This window comes from Zonotrichia leucophrys, chromosome 19 (assembly GCF_028769735.1).
Source record: "Zonotrichia leucophrys gambelii isolate GWCS_2022_RI chromosome 19, RI_Zleu_2.0, whole genome shotgun sequence".
Taxonomy (NCBI): domain Eukaryota; kingdom Metazoa; phylum Chordata; class Aves; order Passeriformes; family Passerellidae; genus Zonotrichia; species Zonotrichia leucophrys.
In genome coordinates, this window is record NC_088188.1 from 10,843,073 (window position 1) to 10,860,989 (window position 17,917).

At 48.6% G+C, this 17,917-nt stretch overlaps 1 protein-coding gene across 3 annotated transcripts in view; it reads right to left on the bottom strand.

Annotated features, from left to right (window-relative positions):
* The window catches only part of NF1 (neurofibromin 1), a 71,140-nt gene extending 54,237 nt beyond the window's left edge, over window positions 1-16,903 (bottom strand). For all 3 annotated transcript variants that reach the window (XM_064728953.1, XM_064728954.1, XM_064728952.1), the window contains exons 1-12: window positions 16,723-16,903; window positions 10,286-10,429; window positions 8,733-8,816; window positions 6,133-6,323; window positions 3,654-3,760; window positions 3,328-3,395; window positions 3,014-3,089; window positions 2,343-2,500; window positions 1,676-1,849; window positions 1,384-1,506; window positions 1,013-1,087; window positions 559-690 (exon numbers count right to left, since the gene is read on the bottom strand). In XM_064728953.1, the coding sequence (XP_064585023.1) occupies window positions 559-690; window positions 1,013-1,087; window positions 1,384-1,506; window positions 1,676-1,849; window positions 2,343-2,500; window positions 3,014-3,089; window positions 3,328-3,395; window positions 3,654-3,760; window positions 6,133-6,323; window positions 8,733-8,816; window positions 10,286-10,429; window positions 16,723-16,782 (1,392 nt within the window). In that variant the 5' untranslated portion in view covers window positions 16,783-16,903. The remainder of the gene's footprint in view (window positions 1-558; window positions 691-1,012; window positions 1,088-1,383; window positions 1,507-1,675; window positions 1,850-2,342; window positions 2,501-3,013; window positions 3,090-3,327; window positions 3,396-3,653; window positions 3,761-6,132; window positions 6,324-8,732; window positions 8,817-10,285; window positions 10,430-16,722) is intronic.
* Between the last annotated feature and the right edge of the window lie 1,014 nt (window positions 16,904-17,917).

Consider the following 17,917-nt stretch of genomic DNA (forward strand, 5'->3'; position numbering starts at 1 on the left):
GGCAGGGCTGGGTGCCCCAGGCAGGGCCGGCTGCCCCAGGCAGGGCTGGGTGCCCCAGGCAGGGCTGGGTGCCACAGGCAGGGCTGGGTGCCCCACGCAGGGCTGGGTGCCACAGGCAGGGCCGGCTGCCCCACGCAGGGCCGGCTGCCCCAGGCAGGGCCGGCTGCCCCACGCAGGGCCGGCTGCCCCACGCAGGGACGGCTGCCCCACGCAGGGCCGGCTGCCCCAGGCAGGGCTGGCTGCCCCACGCAGGGCCGGCTGCCCCAGGCAGGGCTGGCTGCCCCAGGCAGGGCCGGCTGCCACAGGCAGGGCCGGCTGCCCCACGCAGGGCCGGCTGCCCCAGGCAGGGCTGGGTGCCACAGGCAGGGCTGGCTGCCACAGGCAGGGCCGGCTGCCCCAGGCAGGGCCCGCTGCCCCAGGCAGGGCCCGCTGCCCCAGGCAGGGCCCGCTGCCCCAGGCTGGGCCCGCTGCCCCACGCAGGGCCCGCTGCCCCACGCAGGGCCCGCTGCCCCACGCAGGGCCCGCTGCCCCACGCAGGGCCCGCTGCCCCAGGCTTACCGGGGTCATGCGGATGGCAGGGTGCGCCCCGCAGCCCTGCATGGCGCGGTGCAGCGTGTCGCTGAACATGCTGCGCAGCTCCACGGCGTGGCAGTACACGGCGTCGATCCGCGGCCACCAGTCCAGCGCCGACTGCAAGGCAAGGGCAGCGCTGACCCTGAGCCATGGCTCTCAACCCCTCACCCCAGCCCTCGCCCCAAATTCCCTGTACATTGTACCAGTATGCCCAGTCATCCTGCTTGCCCATTATCAAACCTGTAACTTTAAACAGGCTGCAACTGAAGCAACGATTCCGACCTAGCTGCTCACTACAACACTCTGCCTCCTGAACAGGCACCAACCCTGAGATGTTCTGCACTCACAAGATCTAGCCTGCTATCCAAATGGTATTTACTAAGCAGATATTGATCTGAACAGAAGCCCCAGACACTGATGAAATACTGCCAGAACTTACGTTTGTGATGATTCGGTGGAGTGAATTTACCAGCACATAATGAAATGTTGATGGGGAATTCTGTGCCAAGCAGATCTACAATCAAAATACATAAAAGCCACTTAGGAATATCTTTGTCTTTGCCATCTTTCTTATCATCCTGAAAAACATTCTGGAGCCTTTTTATTAAATTGACAAAGCTGTCAAATCTGAACAAGAGAAGCCTAATCAGCTGTGAAAAGATTTATCAAAACATGCAGGGATTTATTACTAAGGGATATTTATACAGTTGAACTCATTTATGAGCTTCAAGCTGCTGTTAGCACAGCTTTTATAACTGACAGATTGTCAATAGTATGTAGAGAATGACTTACCATAAGCAGTGTTCTTACCTTGAAGTGTTGGTTATTGTGAGGATTTATGCGGAAGCAGGAAACCAAGCAGTCAATCATCAGGTCTACATCTGCATTCTGATTGCCTCTTGAAAAAGGTTTGCTTGGGTTAAACAGCAAATTCTATATAATTCAGAAAGATATAAATATATAAATCAGATACCATTATTATTCTTGGCTACTTTTAATACAAAACTTTCAACTGAAAACCACTGGTATTCAATTAAGAAATTCAAAATTAACTTCATTATTTCAAATTTCTTCACTGCAATTAGGAAATAGACATTCTTACCTTAAGATCTACTACCATGGACTGCACTAGCAGGAAAATGACAGAATTATCTTCCCAGTTGATGTACGTAGATGCTTTGCACAGTTTAACACAAGCAATAGCAGCACTTTCAGTCAGCTGCCTGCTCCCACTGTGTCCTGCCAGGGCCTTCCTGAGATTGTCCAGGAACAGCTTCTGCAGAATTCCAAGCAGGGACAGTTATAACCAGACACTGTGATGGCAAAAACCCACTGGATGCAGCACCCTGGAGAAATCCTGTCATTATTAAAGACATTCCCTTTGACAGAGCTGGGGCAATCAGAATGGCACAAGAGGTGGTTGTTCACTCTCAGCCCTCATGCTGCAGCCACATCAAACCCAGCACCTGTGGGGCTCACAGCACAGCCATTTGCTGCGGGTGGAGGCAGAGGAAATCACAGCACAGAGATTCAAATCTCCAAGGAAATGGAAAGTTCTGAAATAACTTTGTTTGGGACATACTATCTGTATGAATTACTGACAGTAAAAGAACGTATGTAAGGTGAGAACTTAAAAAGAGTGCATAAATTTACATATGGAATTGTAATGTGCTCTTGAAGGAGGAAAGACAAAATTAAACATCCTTGAAATACAGAATCAGCAAAACCAAGCCAACTCTAAAAACCAGAGCCAGAATTCATTCTCTTACCTTGTTCATTTTAGTTTCCTCTACCACATCCTTTGCTATATCTTGGATTATCTCTGGACACAGGACCAGGAGGATGATCTGCAGTGGCCACACTGCTGCTTTACGTTTTGTGCTTTCAGCAAAGCCATCCACTAAATCAAACAACTTCTCAGCACAATCTGCATAAAACATAAGCCCAAGTCCAATACCAGTTTTAACTATGAAGAGGTAAAGAACAGGTATAAAAGAGCAGAGGGATGGTTCCACCTACACAGAAGGAAAGTTCTGGTCTGCACAATACTGACATGCTACTGGGGATCAAATGGTCTCAACCCAGTTAAAGACATAGTTTACCTGAAAATATAAATTCTCCTCTCTTTTTCACTAGAGACAAGTAAAGGTGATGTTCTCTAAGTTTTACCCTGTATCAAGATGAAAAATATAAATTTAAAGAGTCTCCATCTTTTGGGGTTTATTTCTTTGTGTTGTGAAGCACAAAATGAATCTCGTTTAAGAGGGGAGTCAGGAAAGAAAACAGACAGGAACATACTCTTGCCTGCCCTGACAAAGGCTGACAGAAATTTGTTTATTTGCAGGCTGCACAAGGAGCAAAGAGGGCACAGAATGCAAGTGAATGCATTTGGTGATATCTGAGAAACCAGCCTCGAACACTGCCATGTGTTATGCCTTACCAGCCATGTCAGTCTGCGGGGTTTGGTACAGCTTTGTGAATTCATCAGGATAGTTTTCCACCCAGTTCCAAAATGCCTGCAGATAATGGGAAACACCTTCACATTCCAGAGCTTCAAGAATTTTACTAAATTACACATTTAAACAAAGAGAGGTTTTATTCTTAATTCTAAACACTCAAAATTTCTTGCAAAACATATTTGCATCAAAGGGAGGCAGCAATTTTTATTTTATAGTAAATTACTGAATTGCAACTACTGCTAAACTAGAAGAAAGTCTACAAATAAGCAATGAAACAGAAGTACTGAACACTTACCTTCTCAAGACTGTTGATAACAGCTAACTGAGCTACTTTCTTTAGAGCTTTAAACTTGAATACAGTCTCTGTAAAGATAAAATATTTCTGCATTTAGAACAGAAACTTGTTCTAAAAACAACACAGGTTATACAAGATATTTGAAGCACAAAGCAATTTTCAAATCAATATTTTAACAGTACTTAACTACTCTTAAATACTTCAGTAAATACATGACTGCTTGGAGTAAAACAGAGCAATAAACCCAGATATACCAATTGCACTGTGTCATCTCTGACTAATCAGATTAAAATAGAAATATTTCAAAACACAGGCTCAGACCATACCTTGCAAGAGTCGCTTGAGTTTTGAACAATCCACACTGATGTACTGTAAAAGTTCAATATCATGAACATCAGCATTATCCTCTGAACAAACAGTCAGTTCCTGCAATCTAAAAATACACAAAGTAAGCAAACTTTTCCATCAGATCCTGCCAGACAGGTACGAACACACCTGTGAGATTATACATTTCAATAGCAGGAGAATGTTCCATCATCTCAGATGAACATTTCCAGATTTAGAAATAAAAGATCTTGCACGATTAAGACTTAATATTACAGTCTTGTGCCATCCTCATACTGAAAATGGAGCTAGAAAACCAGTGATGATCTTACAAGATGCCAGTACCTTCTGTGGATTGACTGTGCCCAAGATTTGCCTAAATGCTCCTGTTATCCACCCTCCTGTGGCAGTAACCTTGTCATCCTTTCAACTACACCCTGAGGTCATGGGCTCCTGGCACCTTGAGGCTGCTGCTCCTTCCCAGCAGGTCCTGGCCCAGGTGAGACCTCAGAGCACAGCAGGGCCTGAGGGTACCACTGGGTATCACCGCAGTGAGCTACAACCATTCTTGCTCCACACTTCTCTGGCCTGAGCACACAGGATGAAGTTTAATCACACCAGTTTAAACACAACAGCATCTTTTCACACTGCTGTCCCAGGGAATTTGCTCAGCATCTCCCAGACACCAAGGCACTGATCACTGCAGCATCTGTTCCCACAAACTCGGAGTGCCACGGCTCCTTCCAAGGCTACAGATGTGTTTCAGACACGGAATGTGATTTCTAGTACTAGACACAAAAGCAGTTCTTCATGTCTTCAGCGCCAAGGAAACTTAACAGCCCTCGCTGGGAATGGGAAGGTCCCCACTGCTGTGCTTTTCATGCCAAAAATCCCCCAGCTGCTGTGCAAGGCCCAGAAATATGCCTAAACAGGAAACCCAGGTCAGGGATCAGCAGTGCTGACTGGCAGCAGGCTGACCCCTGTGGAGACCAGCAACAATTGGTCAAACATTTAACTGTTGCTGTACAAGCCATGTGCAAGGGCAAACAGGTTAGGGGAGAAGCACTCTGCTCCAGCTCAAAGGGATGCTGAGGGGGGCTCTGGAGCAGGGGAACAAACCATGCTACAGCCATACAAATACACACAGATCCAGCCACTAGATTCAAGGATTATCAAAAAGTTTCAACCGAAAAATGCTTCCAATAGAAGGAGCAAAAGAAATTGTTTCCATTTCCATAAGCAACAAAACACTATCAACCTACAGAATAAAACAACATTCCCCATGCTAGCTGCCAAGTCTATGTTCTTGAAATAAAGTTATTAAAGGTTCTGTAACAACTTAGAAAATACTTTAAATTTCAAATTACTCAATCATTTTAGACTGAATTCTAAAACACAAACATTTTCCAAAGAAATATATAAACATATGAGGAAAATATAAATCTTTGTTTCAATTAAATTGGCTCGCTCATTGCTATGTGACCATGTAAGGCTGCCCAAGCTCCATTTCTAATAATTCAAGAATGATGTCAACTGTAACACTGTGTGACAAGAGCTCAGCCACTTCAAGCACCTTTCAAAAATATCAAAGTACTTCAGTAATAAAAAGCTTAGCACACCACTCTAGTGGACTGACAAATGCTGAAGCATCAGAAGGATCTGGAACAGAGCAAAAAGAGACAATAGATGGAAATTTTGGGCCTGTCTCTCTTCTTACTTAGAAAAGCAGAAAATCCAGTTATTTTTACAGTAGATGTGCTGTGAAACTCAAATCAGAAGACAAATGGGTCTTTTCCAACAAGTAACAAACAGCCCAGCTGTTTGTCCCCTTCAGGCATAAGACAGATTTAACACAAAAGCTTCCTAGCAGGAAAACAATCATGGGGCTCCAGCAGAGTTGTGGACAATCACCAGTTTTCATTCCAAATTCGTAAGTAAATGGATACAACCATTAGCTTCGGCATTCTTTTTTTTTCCAAGACACCTTGCACCCACAATAACTTAACTTCTGCTGCATTATCTTCACTCGCTATTTTCAGTGGTACTTTTGAAAGCAGATTAAAAAAAGCAATAAATGCAGCCAGCAGTAACCCAGGATGGGGTTGAAATGGGTTCATTTCATAACCTGAAACCCAAGTAAACCTTTTACTCTGCCCAGTGAAAGGTTGAGGGCATTCCACTTGAGAACTACCCCATTAAAGAGTATTTAAAGCGTTGGATCCTCTGAACAGCTGGTGGCAGACAGAGGCTGCAGGCACAGTGCAGATGCTGTCCCACCCCAGGGCTGCACACAGCAGTGCAGATGCTGTCCCTCCCCAGGGCTGCAGGCACAGTGCAGATGCTGTCCCGCCCCAGGGGGCTGCAGGCACAGTGCAGATGCTGTCCCTCCCTAGGGCTGCACACAGCAGTGCAGATGCTGTGATGCTGTCCCTCCCTAGGGGGCTGGCTGCACACAGCAGTGCAGATGCCAGCAGTCCGTACCTGGTGGAGATGCGGCTGAAGACGGCGTTGAAGTTGTTGCAGCTGAGCGAGAAGAGCACGCCCGAGGCGGAGCTGCGCAGCTCGGCCGCGTGCTGGTTGCCCTCGCGGTAGGTGTGGATGAAGTGGCAGATCTCGGGCAGCAGCTGCTTCACCAGCATGGTCTCGTCCAGGCGCATGGTGTCCTTCGGTTGCTGCGGACAGACAGCGGCCCCTGAGCTCTGCTCGGGAGGCAAAGCCTGGATCCACCTCCAACCTGCACAGAGAGGCTCCTGCCCCAGCACAGCCAGACCCCCCCACAGCTCCAGCCTAGGACACCAGGCTGATGGATCCCATTGAACACCAGGCTGATGGATCCCACTGAGCACCAGGCTGATGGATCCCACTGGGCCCCAGGCTGATGGATCCCACTGGGCCCCAGGCTGATGGATCCCACTGAGCAGCCCCAGGCTGATGGATCCCATTGAACACCAGGCTGATGGATCCCATTGAGCAGCACCAGGCTGATGGATCCCATTGAACACCAGGCTGATGGATCCCACTGGGCCCCAGGCTGATGGATCCCACTGGGCCCCAGGCTGATGGATCCCATTGAACACCAGGCTGATGGATCCCACTGGGCCCCAGGCTGATGGATCCCATTGAACACCAGGCTGATGGATCCCATTGAACACCAGGCTGATGGATCCCACTGAGCCCCAGGCTGATGGATCCCACTGAGCAGCCCCAGGCTGATGGATCCCACTGGGCCCCAGGCTGATGGATCCCATTGAACACCAGGCTGATGGATCCCACTGAGCCCCAGGCTGATGGATCCCACTGAGCCCCAGGCTGATGGATCCCACTGGGCCCCAGGCTGATGGATCCCATTGAACACCAGGCTGATGGATCCCATTGAACACCAGGCTGATGGATCCCACTGGGCCCCAGGCTGATGGATCCCATTGAACACCAGGCTGATGGATCCCACTGGGCCCCAGGCTGATGGATCCCACTGGGCCCCAGGCTGATGGATCCCACTGAGCAGCCCCAGGCTGATGGATCCCATTGAACACCAGGCTGATGGATCCCACTGGGCCCCAGGCTGATGGATCCCACTGAGCACCAGGCTGATGGATCCCACCGGGCCCCAGGCAAACATCAAACCAGGTTCTGCAGCAATCCATGCTTTGCCCTGACTGACGTGCCCTGCTGCTCTGGGTGAGGATCAGGACAGCACTGCCTGCCTCGGCTCCCCCTGAGGGCTAAAGAGCAAAGCCCACCCTCACTTCCCTTGGGGTAAGTGCTTGCTGGCCATATTTTAACAGTGAGTATTTTATATTAAAAATGAACCAAAAAGAGGTGCTTCTCCCTCGTTCCTTCTGGGAATTGCTCTATATGAGTCAAAAATGGCTTAATTTCCCTGCAAAAGAAAAATCTAATTTTTGCCAGTTTGCACAGTGTGAGACATAAGGAAACTATTTACAGAAGAATTCAAAGTGAAACTTTGCTCTACTAAGAGCAAGTTTTAACAGAAGGGTCAGCACTAAAGCTTTCTAAAATTCTACCAATGAGTTTTCCATAGGGAATTGGGAAGTTTCAGAGACTCCCACTTAGTTGACCTGCGTCCTGTTGCCATGAGAACTTGATGAAACATTGAGCAAGAAATCCATCTGAAGATACCACAGAACACAACATGCTTTGTACAGAGCTTTGGCTCACTCTGATTTAACATATTCTGCCTCAAACTGCTCTCATTTCAAGTGACAGAGCAAGAAAGATTCAGCACAATTTTAGGCTATTTAAATATGATGATCTATAAGGAAAACCACTGTTTCAAATATTATGCATAGTAGAAATATTTAAAAATAACCAAATTCTGAAGATAAAATTCTGGTTCTTTGACTCAAAGTGTTCTTTTGACTCAACACATCAAAGACAAAAAGTGCCAAAAAGGGGTGCTTTCCTCAGCTGTAAAAGCTGGAAACCAAATACAGCTTAAAAATAAAATCTGTTCTTGTTAAAAGAATAAACCACTGCAATTTTCACTCTCAGGGAAGTTTGGCTCGGCACAGTAAGCTGTACAAGCAGCAGCACTCTCCTCCCAAAGGGACCAGCAAACTGCCTCGCAGCAGCTCTGACTGGAAAGCTCAGGCCTGCACTCCCAGCGGAGATTTGGACATGGTTAACTAATGTAATCTAGGAAACACCTGCAGAAATCATCTCTAGAGTCGTGGCAGCAAAGGTTCTGCTCTGTATAAAAGCACATGGAAAATTACTTCAACAAATGAAAGTTTTAAGACATTAAAAAAAATCTCAGCCCTGTATGCAGAGAACTAAGTAGCACAAAATGAAAAACTTGCGCTGAATCCTCTGTTACTTTTAACAGGAAAAAAGACCATTAATTTTAGGCAATGTAAAGCACCCTCCAAATCGTTAATGCATCAGTTACATCAACTACTTGCATTTATAGGAAGTTTTAGTGTTTTTAAATTGCATTAATCCTATTTTGCTCTAAATCTGATGAGTTTTTAGTACCAGTAATAACAGATACACAAGCATTTGACCTGTATTCTCCAACCCATTGGATTCCAAGTTAGAATTACTTAAGCAAGCCTACTCACCCCTGCCAGACATTTTTCCAGTGTATCCAAGATAATCAGCTGAGATAGATATAAATTCTTTTCAGCAGTTTCTCCAAATATTCTCTAGAAGAAGAATGGATTCATCTGAGACACAGATCTTTGACTTGTGATGTAATAAAAAGCAAGCAGCAAAGTGGCACAGTAAATTATGGCTCCATTATTGCTCTGGTTTGGAGTTTAGACATAAAGCCAGCAAAAGTCAAATTAAAATAGGAAGTAAAACCTTATCACTAAAGAAATATCTTTGTCCAGTCTGCAATGCCAAAAGCAATAAGGAACCAACAGCCCCTGCAAAGGAAGAGTGGAGGTGCCCTGCAGCCCCTCACCGCCCCCAGGCCCACTGGCTGCTCACAAGTGTGGGGGCACCTTCCAGAAGCTGTTCAGGTATCCATCAGTGCTGGCTCCTTGGCAGCTCTGCACAGGATGCCCCACTGCAGACACAGGCAGGGCTCCCTGGGGTGCTCCAGCCTGCACCAGCCCTGTGCCAACAACAGCCACTGCCTCCAGCAACATTCAAACAGCAAAATAAAGCAGGAAAGACTCAACCAAAACCACAGACAGAGCACCTGTCAGAGCACCCAGAGAAGTTTACCTTACCCCAGGGCAGGGATGGCTCACCTCAGCCCAGGTTTCAGCTGACACTCTTTCTGAGTGCTATGACTGAGTGTCTCTTGGCCTGGTCTGTTCCAGCCACAGAAACCCTCCCCAGTTATTGCTGATTCCCACAGAAGCTCACACCACCACATGTGACAAACACTCAGACTTGCTCCTCAGGGCAAACCTTTTAATTGACACTTTCAGCTAGGTCTTTCCTCTCAAACTCTGTGTATCACATAGAGAAACTTCTTTAAACTGTACAGTTTTCTCATTTATCAGCCAATCCCCTTGCACATCAACATGCTCCCTCATGCCTGTAGAGTTTAATTAAAATAAATTCTCTCTCCAAAGGGATTACAGGTAGCTTTAAGCAGCCTAAAATCCCTAGCAGCAGGGCAACCTATTTTCTCATTTTATCAGTCCTCTGCAGTTCCAGCAGATGCACATCCCTGTACAACTGACAGCCAAGGGCTCACTCCAAATAATGTCTCTAAAATCATAACGAAAGTACTGCCAGAGCCTGGCCAGTTCTGTTGCCTGTCTGGGGAGATTCCAAATGATCCCAAATTACACTGATCCAGAACTCAATGAACTAAACTTTTCTCATGGCAAAGGTTCTGACTGAAACTCATCTGGTTGTTAAAAAATACAGCTATTTTATATATACACAGACACACAGTGAAAGACCTAAGCAGCCTGGAAAATTCAAATAGCTCAAGTTTTAAATCCCTTCCCTGCCCCACAATCCCAATGCCCTTTCTGTGGCACATGGCTCTGATGGATGCTGCTGGTGAACTCCAGAACAGAAAATAAGTATGTGTAAAAGGCAAGCTACAATCTGACTAAATTTCAAGTAATTCTCTGCAGATTTTACAACAGAAATAAAGAACTATTTTTAAAAAAATCACCAAACAATGCAAAATTAGAAAACTTACCATGTTATTAACATTTTTTAATATATTGGTGAGACCACTGATGACCAGGGAAAACTTGTACTTGGAAATGTTGATGAGACATTCCTTGTTGTGCTCCGTGCTGACTTTGGTGTGGGTATTCTGCTGGCAAGCCTTGATTGGAAGCTACAAGAGAGAACTGCTATGAGCTTTTTCACACTGAAATTGACAGCTTTAAAGATGGGTTAAAAACTTGTGACACACCAGAAGCCACCTTGAAAAACATTCAACAAGAGATAACAGCAAACACATTATTTCATCTTCTCTACATTCATCTTTCCATTTGTTATCTATAAAACAAAACACTTAAGCTCACCTGTTCCTTTTTCTCAACTGAAACTGAGAATATTTTGTGATAAATTTTCTACAACCTGGATGTCAAAGCAATCAAAAGGAGCAGAAAAATATAAGACAGAATTATAAGAAAAGAGTCTTTATTTTAAAAATGGGCTTAATAAAGACCAAAAACCTTCCGAGAAGAAAATGCATCTTGGGGCCTGAGGGGAGGGAAACCCCAGCAGGTCCCAGAGCAGGTGAGCTGGAAGGCAGCAGCTGCTCCATGCGGGTGCCCTGCTCTGTCCCAGGGCAGGACTGGCCAAGGAGGAGCCAGCGCTGGCCCCGCAGCCCCCATGGCCGTGGGACCTCTGGGGTCCCCCACAAACAGCCCGGTGCTGAATGGCAGCACCTGTGAGCCACACGTTACCTGTCCCTGCCCAACAGCCAGTGCTAACAGCTAGACCTGAAATCCATCTTTGCCCAGAAAGAGAAGATTCAGAGCCACCGCACGGCCTGAGATGTTCCTGCTGCTGTGTGAACACTGGGTACTTTGTTTCCTCTCTACCCAAATTCTTCAGGGGTCACACACAAGTCACTTCCCAGGCACACACCCACTCCCCCTGCCTGCTCCCAGCCGCCACTCTTCAAAAACAATCCCTATACTCAGGATTTATATTTTTTTAAAAGCAAACTAATATAGGAACATTTATGCCATTTGTATTTGAAAGTGTGACCTTGGAATTCCCTATCCATAGGAGCTTGAATTGCCACTAAAAGTTTTAACCAATTTGGACCAGAATTGTGAACAAAGGTATATTCTGAAAGACAGCAATAGCTCAATGGAAAGGCCATGTGTAATATTTGTGCATTAGAAAAGATTATCGGAGAGAGAGAGAATTTAAGAGTAGGTAAAAGAAGGATTCCAAGGAATTACAATCAGCTTTACAGCTGCAAAGTGCCTAGGGAGGCCCCTGCCAGGCCAGGGGCTCTGGAAGGGCACCCTCCCCACTGCCCCCTGGCACCACCTTCTGCTGGGGAAGGTCCAGGTGCCCAGAATGAAAGTGCAAGATGAATGGCACTGCAGAGCCCCAGCCTGGAGCACCTTTGTCCAGCAGCTGTGAATGCAGCGTGCCTGAGCCAGCCTCCCCTGGGAGGGAACCGGGCCCTGGCACACCGTCCTGCTCTGATGCCATGGGTGACTCCCTCTCTGTATGTGCTGAGCTTCGGTGTGGCTTCAAGCTCAGTTCTTCTGTACCATGGACTAGGAGCCCTATGGACATGGGCTGGGTCTTTCCTAAGAGAATGGCTGACTGTCAATGAAGGAGAAAGATGCTCCTGGCACTCCAGATCAGACCAAAGAGCCTGGAGCAGCAGCCCCAAATGGGCACCTCCAAGGTGAGGGCTGAGACTCTGCCTGCAGGCACCCACAGCAAACACCCATGGGCAGCCCAGCTGATGCCCACGGGCAGCTTGGGCTGCAGCCTTCACAGCAGCGTGAGGCGCTCCAGTGTGCTCCCTTACCCCTGCAAAAGCAGAATAAACAGCATTTATGACTCAAGCTTTGTTTTCACTGTCAGATGTTATTTCTACAATACATTTCTGGAAGTCATTGGAGGATGATAGATACATTTAATTTAAAATTTCACTAGTTTGCTAGTACTTTTTATTTGAATTTTCAAGTCTCTGTGCTGACAGCAGCAGCAAAGCTCAATACCACTGAGTGCTAAAACACTTGAGAAGAGCTTCTCAAAGAAACTGTGTCATAGATCTAGTTCTGTGTGCTCCCATGCCAGAGAAACATCACATTACACGCTTCTGGAGCTTCCTGCCACAACAGCCACTACAACAAGGTCACCTAGAAGTAAAACTGCTTTTTATACTATCATTTAAAAAAGGAAACTATACAAAAAGGAAATATTAGCACTGTTATTTTGGGGTTTTTTATTTCTCAGCTCTTTTCTTTGTGCACTCTGACATGCTGGAACATTTTATTTCCCCTCACAGAATGCAGCAACAGCGCTGAGCAACTAGAGAGAATCTATTTTGTTTCTCTACAAATATCCATTAATCTAAACATTGGGGGTGGGAGAAAGCTGAAATTTTACTTTCATTGACTTTTGATTCTCTAGTCTGATGCAAGAAGGTCCAATCTTTTGTTATATGAAGATGGACGTTGGTTTGGAACCACGATCACTGACAGGCCTGAGTGTCTCTAAGTTGTGCACTCAGGCTGTTGAGAAAAACGACACTGAGCCATGGATTTTGCTTTATCACTTGTAATTAATGAACACAAAGTTAAATCAACTCTAGTTAGTTGGTACTTAATAGTCTGGAGAAACACACAATATCTAGGAAAAAATCCCTACTGCTATCCTTAACAGACCCAAAATCCACCTCAGTTCACCCTTCCAAACAATCTCTTGGAACTTTTCAGCAGAACATAACACACACACGTACTGGTGACAGAAAATCCCCACAGCAGCAGCCCTCCTCAGTACCAGCACTGTCACAACCAGACACAAATCTCTCTAAATCAACAGGCACCTTCCTCCCTCTATGAACACACACCTGCTAAAGGGGCACTATCCCTGAAAAGAGCCTCACAGCCCAGCCTTCTCAAGCTTCAAAACTTTCACAAGTTTCTAAATACGATGCTCTAAAGATAAAGCATTGTCAGAAAGTGAACTGGAAGTCGGTGCTGTGACCAATCCTGTATTTCCCCATCCTGCCAACACAAACACTGTGCCAGGTGAGGAAGGGCCGTGGCTCACCTGGACACTTTGAGCAGCTCCCCATGCAGCCAGGGCACACCTGTGGCACTGGGCATCTCCCTGCTGCCCCTGGGCAGAGCAGCTCCCCATGCAGCCAGGGCACACCTGTGGCACTGGGCATCTCCCTGCTGCCCCTGGGCAGAGCAGCACCTCAGTGCAGCCAGGGCACACCTGTGGCACTGGGCATCTCCCTGCTGCCCCTGGGCAGAGCAGCACCTCAGTGCAGATCCCTGCACACACCCTGAGAGCCATCACACCAGAGCCACAGCAGGTTCTGCTCCAGGAAGATGGACCAGCACACCTTGTGCTGCAGGCAGGGCTCCAGCCTGGCTCAGCCCCAGCCCCTGGGCCGTTCTGCCCCACAGCCAGCAGCTGAGCCCAGCCCAGCCTCACCTCCCAGCACAGGACAGCCCTGGGGGCACAGCAAACACCTCACAGCACACCCCATTACTACCAGGGATGCCCTAACAAGCCACGAGGAAAACCACAGCTGGTACCTGCAACCACTGCTTTGCAGGTCTCTGATTCTGCACAGATTTCAAACACTGTGCAGAAAAATCAACAGGAGGAGGGAATATTTGCTTTAATTCAATACCTTTTAATTAAAGGGAGAATGGAACATTACTACTGACTTCCAGTTTTTATGCACTTAACTGACAGCCATCACACCTCATGAACTGCAAATGGGAAGCCTAAACCAAAACCCACATAACAGAAGTCTTCTTTCTTTAAAGCATATCAGAATCACAGAAGCACAGATCATTAATGGTGGAAGAGACCTCTGAGATGGCTGAGTCCAACCTGTGACTGATCCCCACCTTGGCACAGCCCAGAGCACTGAGTGCCACATCCAGTCATTCCTTGAACACTTCCAGGGATGGGCACCCCACCACAACAACCACTTACATGGCCACAAGTTTATAAAGGATTAATAGTTTTTATTACATCTGATAGTTTTAAACCAATCTAGATATAAATGGTTTGGGCAGTCAGACTCCTCCAACTATGCCCACAACTACTCCAGTGCAGTGCCAGCCTTCCTGTGATTTCACATTGTAACACACTTCAAGCACTAGGAAAACACAAAACATACAACTGGAAGTGAGTATTTCCATAGGAAAAACAGAGACAATTTTATTTCCCAAAGCTCTGACTATGTCTGAAATCACAGGGAATTCCATGAATTTCCAGGCTCTTTGTGCTACTGCAGTCTAATTTTATCCTGTTCACCCCAAGTTTTGAAAAATGCAGTAACTAGTACTAAGGGCAGGCCCTGCTGAGAGTCTCCCCACGCTCTCTGGCAGCGTGGTCTGGTCCCACAGGTCTGACCTGCAGCAGGTGAGGGCTCAGGGGAGCACAGGGCAGGACTGGCAGGAGCTCCAGGATTTTTTCTGTGAGCCAGGCACTGGTTAATTCACAAAACTCTGCCTGCCAGTCACTGCAGGCCCACAGAATTGTACACACAAAAGCACATTTTGGTTAAAGCAGCATTTTTAACAATAAACAAGAGCAGACCAGAGCAGACTGGTTTGCCCTGATTTCCCTTGTTTTCAATACCGATTAGCATCCTCTCAGCTTGCTGCTTCATCTTTCCTAAAATGAATTCAAGCACTCAGCAAATGAATGAAAAGCCTGTCTACATCTGTAAATTGGGAGGAAAGATGGTTACACTTTCCTTCTTTGCAAAGGAAGGAAGAAACCCTGGAAAAGTTTGTCTTCTCCTGGGCAGGAAAACCAAAACACAACGGAGCTGAGCTGCCCCTCTCCCCCTCCTCACTCAAACCCACTCTGGCATGCCAAGCTGCTCCTGGTGCTGAACCCACAGGTCCTGCATTCAGGCACACACAGGATGCAAACCCTCACAGCTGCATGAACCACTGAAATAATCTGCATATATTCAGTGTATTTTGATAAGACACCACAACTGTGACTGACAACGATGCACTTGATGCATATTATCACTGTAACTCCACTATTGCAGCATCTCAGCTTTCTTACTACCCAGAGAGGACTCCTCCCCTACATTATCCATAACCATGCCACAAAAAGTACAGAAAAATTCTGTTCTAAGTTTGTAACTCCTAATAGATGCTGGCAAGCCCAATTCCACAATATACACAACAAAGAAGAGGAGAAAGCCCAGCTCCTTTAAACACCAGTACATCAAGAAATATTTTCTTGCATTATTGAGAACATAATCAATCCTATGTTTTCTAAGCTTATGGAAAAAATGATCTATGACTCAAGGAGGAGAATAAGGTAACTATGCAAATGTGTCTATAATATATTGCAAAAATTTGCCTCATTATAATGTCAAAAGATAAAGTTTGATATTTTCCTCTTCAAAATAAAGTTCATATAAATGTGAAAAGAAACAGCTTGTTTTTCTTGCATCTTTCTGCAGGGTGCTGAAGCCCAGCAGCACTGAGGGACAGATGCAGCACAGAACAAGGCTCAGTCTGGAGGAACAGCTCCACGTTTTTGATGGATTTACAGCAAGCAGGGTCTCACAGAGCTGGGACTACTGTGACACAAGGGCTGCACTCGCAGTGTGGCAAAATGAGACAAACACCACAGGAACTGATCACTGAGCCTCAGGGGAGCTATCTCAGTCAGGAAAGCACCTTGGGAGCAGGGAAGGAGTGTAAGCTCCGAGCTTAGCCCCACGGGGAGTCACCCACCTAATCCCGGTAAGCAGTTCCTGCTGGTGGATCAGAGAAATATAAAGTCTAAGGCCAACAAATCCCTCTTCCTTCCATTCAGAAAATCCTTCTCGGAACTACTAGCGCTGACTTTTGTAAGCAGATGCAAATACCCATCCCTGCATGGAAACCAGGGGCCGGAACCCCCTCGTGACGCCTCAGGGGCTGGGGCTGCACACCGACATCGCCCTGCACCGGGGGCACGGGCAGCGCCTCCAGCGCTCCTAACCCCGCTCTGAGGCCGGCTCCCCTCGGGAGAGGCAGATGATGCAAAGCCAGGACGCGAATTTCACAGCACTGTCCACGGAGAGCAGGGACACTCCGGGAGAGGCGGGGGAGCAGCGGCGAGGGGAGCCAGGCCCCTCCTCACGGCCGCTGCCGGCACAAGGACGGATGCGCCGCACCTGGAGCGGCCGGCCCGGCAGCGGCGGGACCCCGAGCGGCGGGAGCGCCGGGCTCTGAGGGGCTGCGAGGGCAGCGCGGCCCCGCCCCGGGCCCGCCCGGCACAAAGGGCGCCGGGGCCCCGGGCCTCGGCCCCGGCACGGGCGGGGGGCGGCAGGAGCGGCGCTGCCACGGCCGCCCCATCCCGGGGAGCGGGGCCGCTCCCCCGCCGCGCGCCCCCGGCCCTCCCCGCGGCCCGGGGAGGGGGACGCGCCGCCGCCCCCGCTACCTGCTCGTCGAAGCGGTTCACCACGGCCTGCACCCACTCCACGGGCTTGTGCGCCGCCATGTCCCGCCGCCGCCGCCCGCCCGGGGAGCGGCGGGTGCGCGCGGGCGGTGCCGGTGTCGCGGGCCCTCAGCGCGCGGGGCCCGCCATGACACCTCACCGGAAGCGGGAGCGCGCGCCGCCCCCGCCGCCGCGCCCGCCGCGCCAGGGGCACACCGAGCCCCTCACTGCGCCTGCGCGCCGCCCCCGCCCGCGCTCGCGCGCTCCTGCGCCTGCGCTGCGCCTGCGCAGGGGAGGGGCTGGGCGGGAGCGGGGCGGGGCCCGATGAGGGCGGGGTCGGTCGGGGCGGGGCCTGGAGGGGCGGGGCCGCCGTGGGCGGGACCGGAGGAGCCATGGCGGGGCACGGGGGACCGGGACGGACACACAGCCCTGGGGAACGGGCACAACGGACACACCGCCCTTCGGGACGGACACACCCCGCCCTCGGGACACAGGGTAGCCATCCCTCCCCGCGGCCCTCCGCGTGTGCGCGCCCCTGCCGGACCGTGGCCGCTCCCTGCACACCGCGCCTCGGCTGGGGCCGTGTTCCCCCTGCGGGGCCATCTCCGAGCGCTGTGCGTGACACATCCCCCGCAGGTTCGCTGGCTCTGGGATGCACAGCTGTATCTTACCCTCCAACATAAACACGGGTATTTCCATAAATTCACTTATTCTGTTACATTCCGAGTCTTCACTCTGGCACTAACTTCAGATCCGAGCCTGGTCACACCAGCCCCAGCCAACTCTTTACTCGGTGACTCAGAAAAGGAGGATGCACACAAATAAACATCCACTTCCACTTTCCTTCTTGGGAATGTTAATTTGTTTTCCTTCTGTGTAGACAGAAACACAAAATAATGTATTTTCATACCAGAGTCACGTTGAAATTCTGATGATATAAATAAAGACACAGCTTGAGGTGAGGGCTCTGGAACAGTGGATTTAAAATTGGCAGAAGGACTGGAGAATCAAACGAAATTTCTGTCCCCCCCACTCAGTCAGGGCCTTGATGTGACTCAGAGACTCTTGCTGTTATCAGAGCACACAGGAATTATTACCAGCAACAGCAATATCAAATGTATCCTGAGTTAACTTTCCCTGTAAATAATGAGCAATAAAAATCCTGTAATTCGGATTTACAGGACAAGCAGTTCCATTG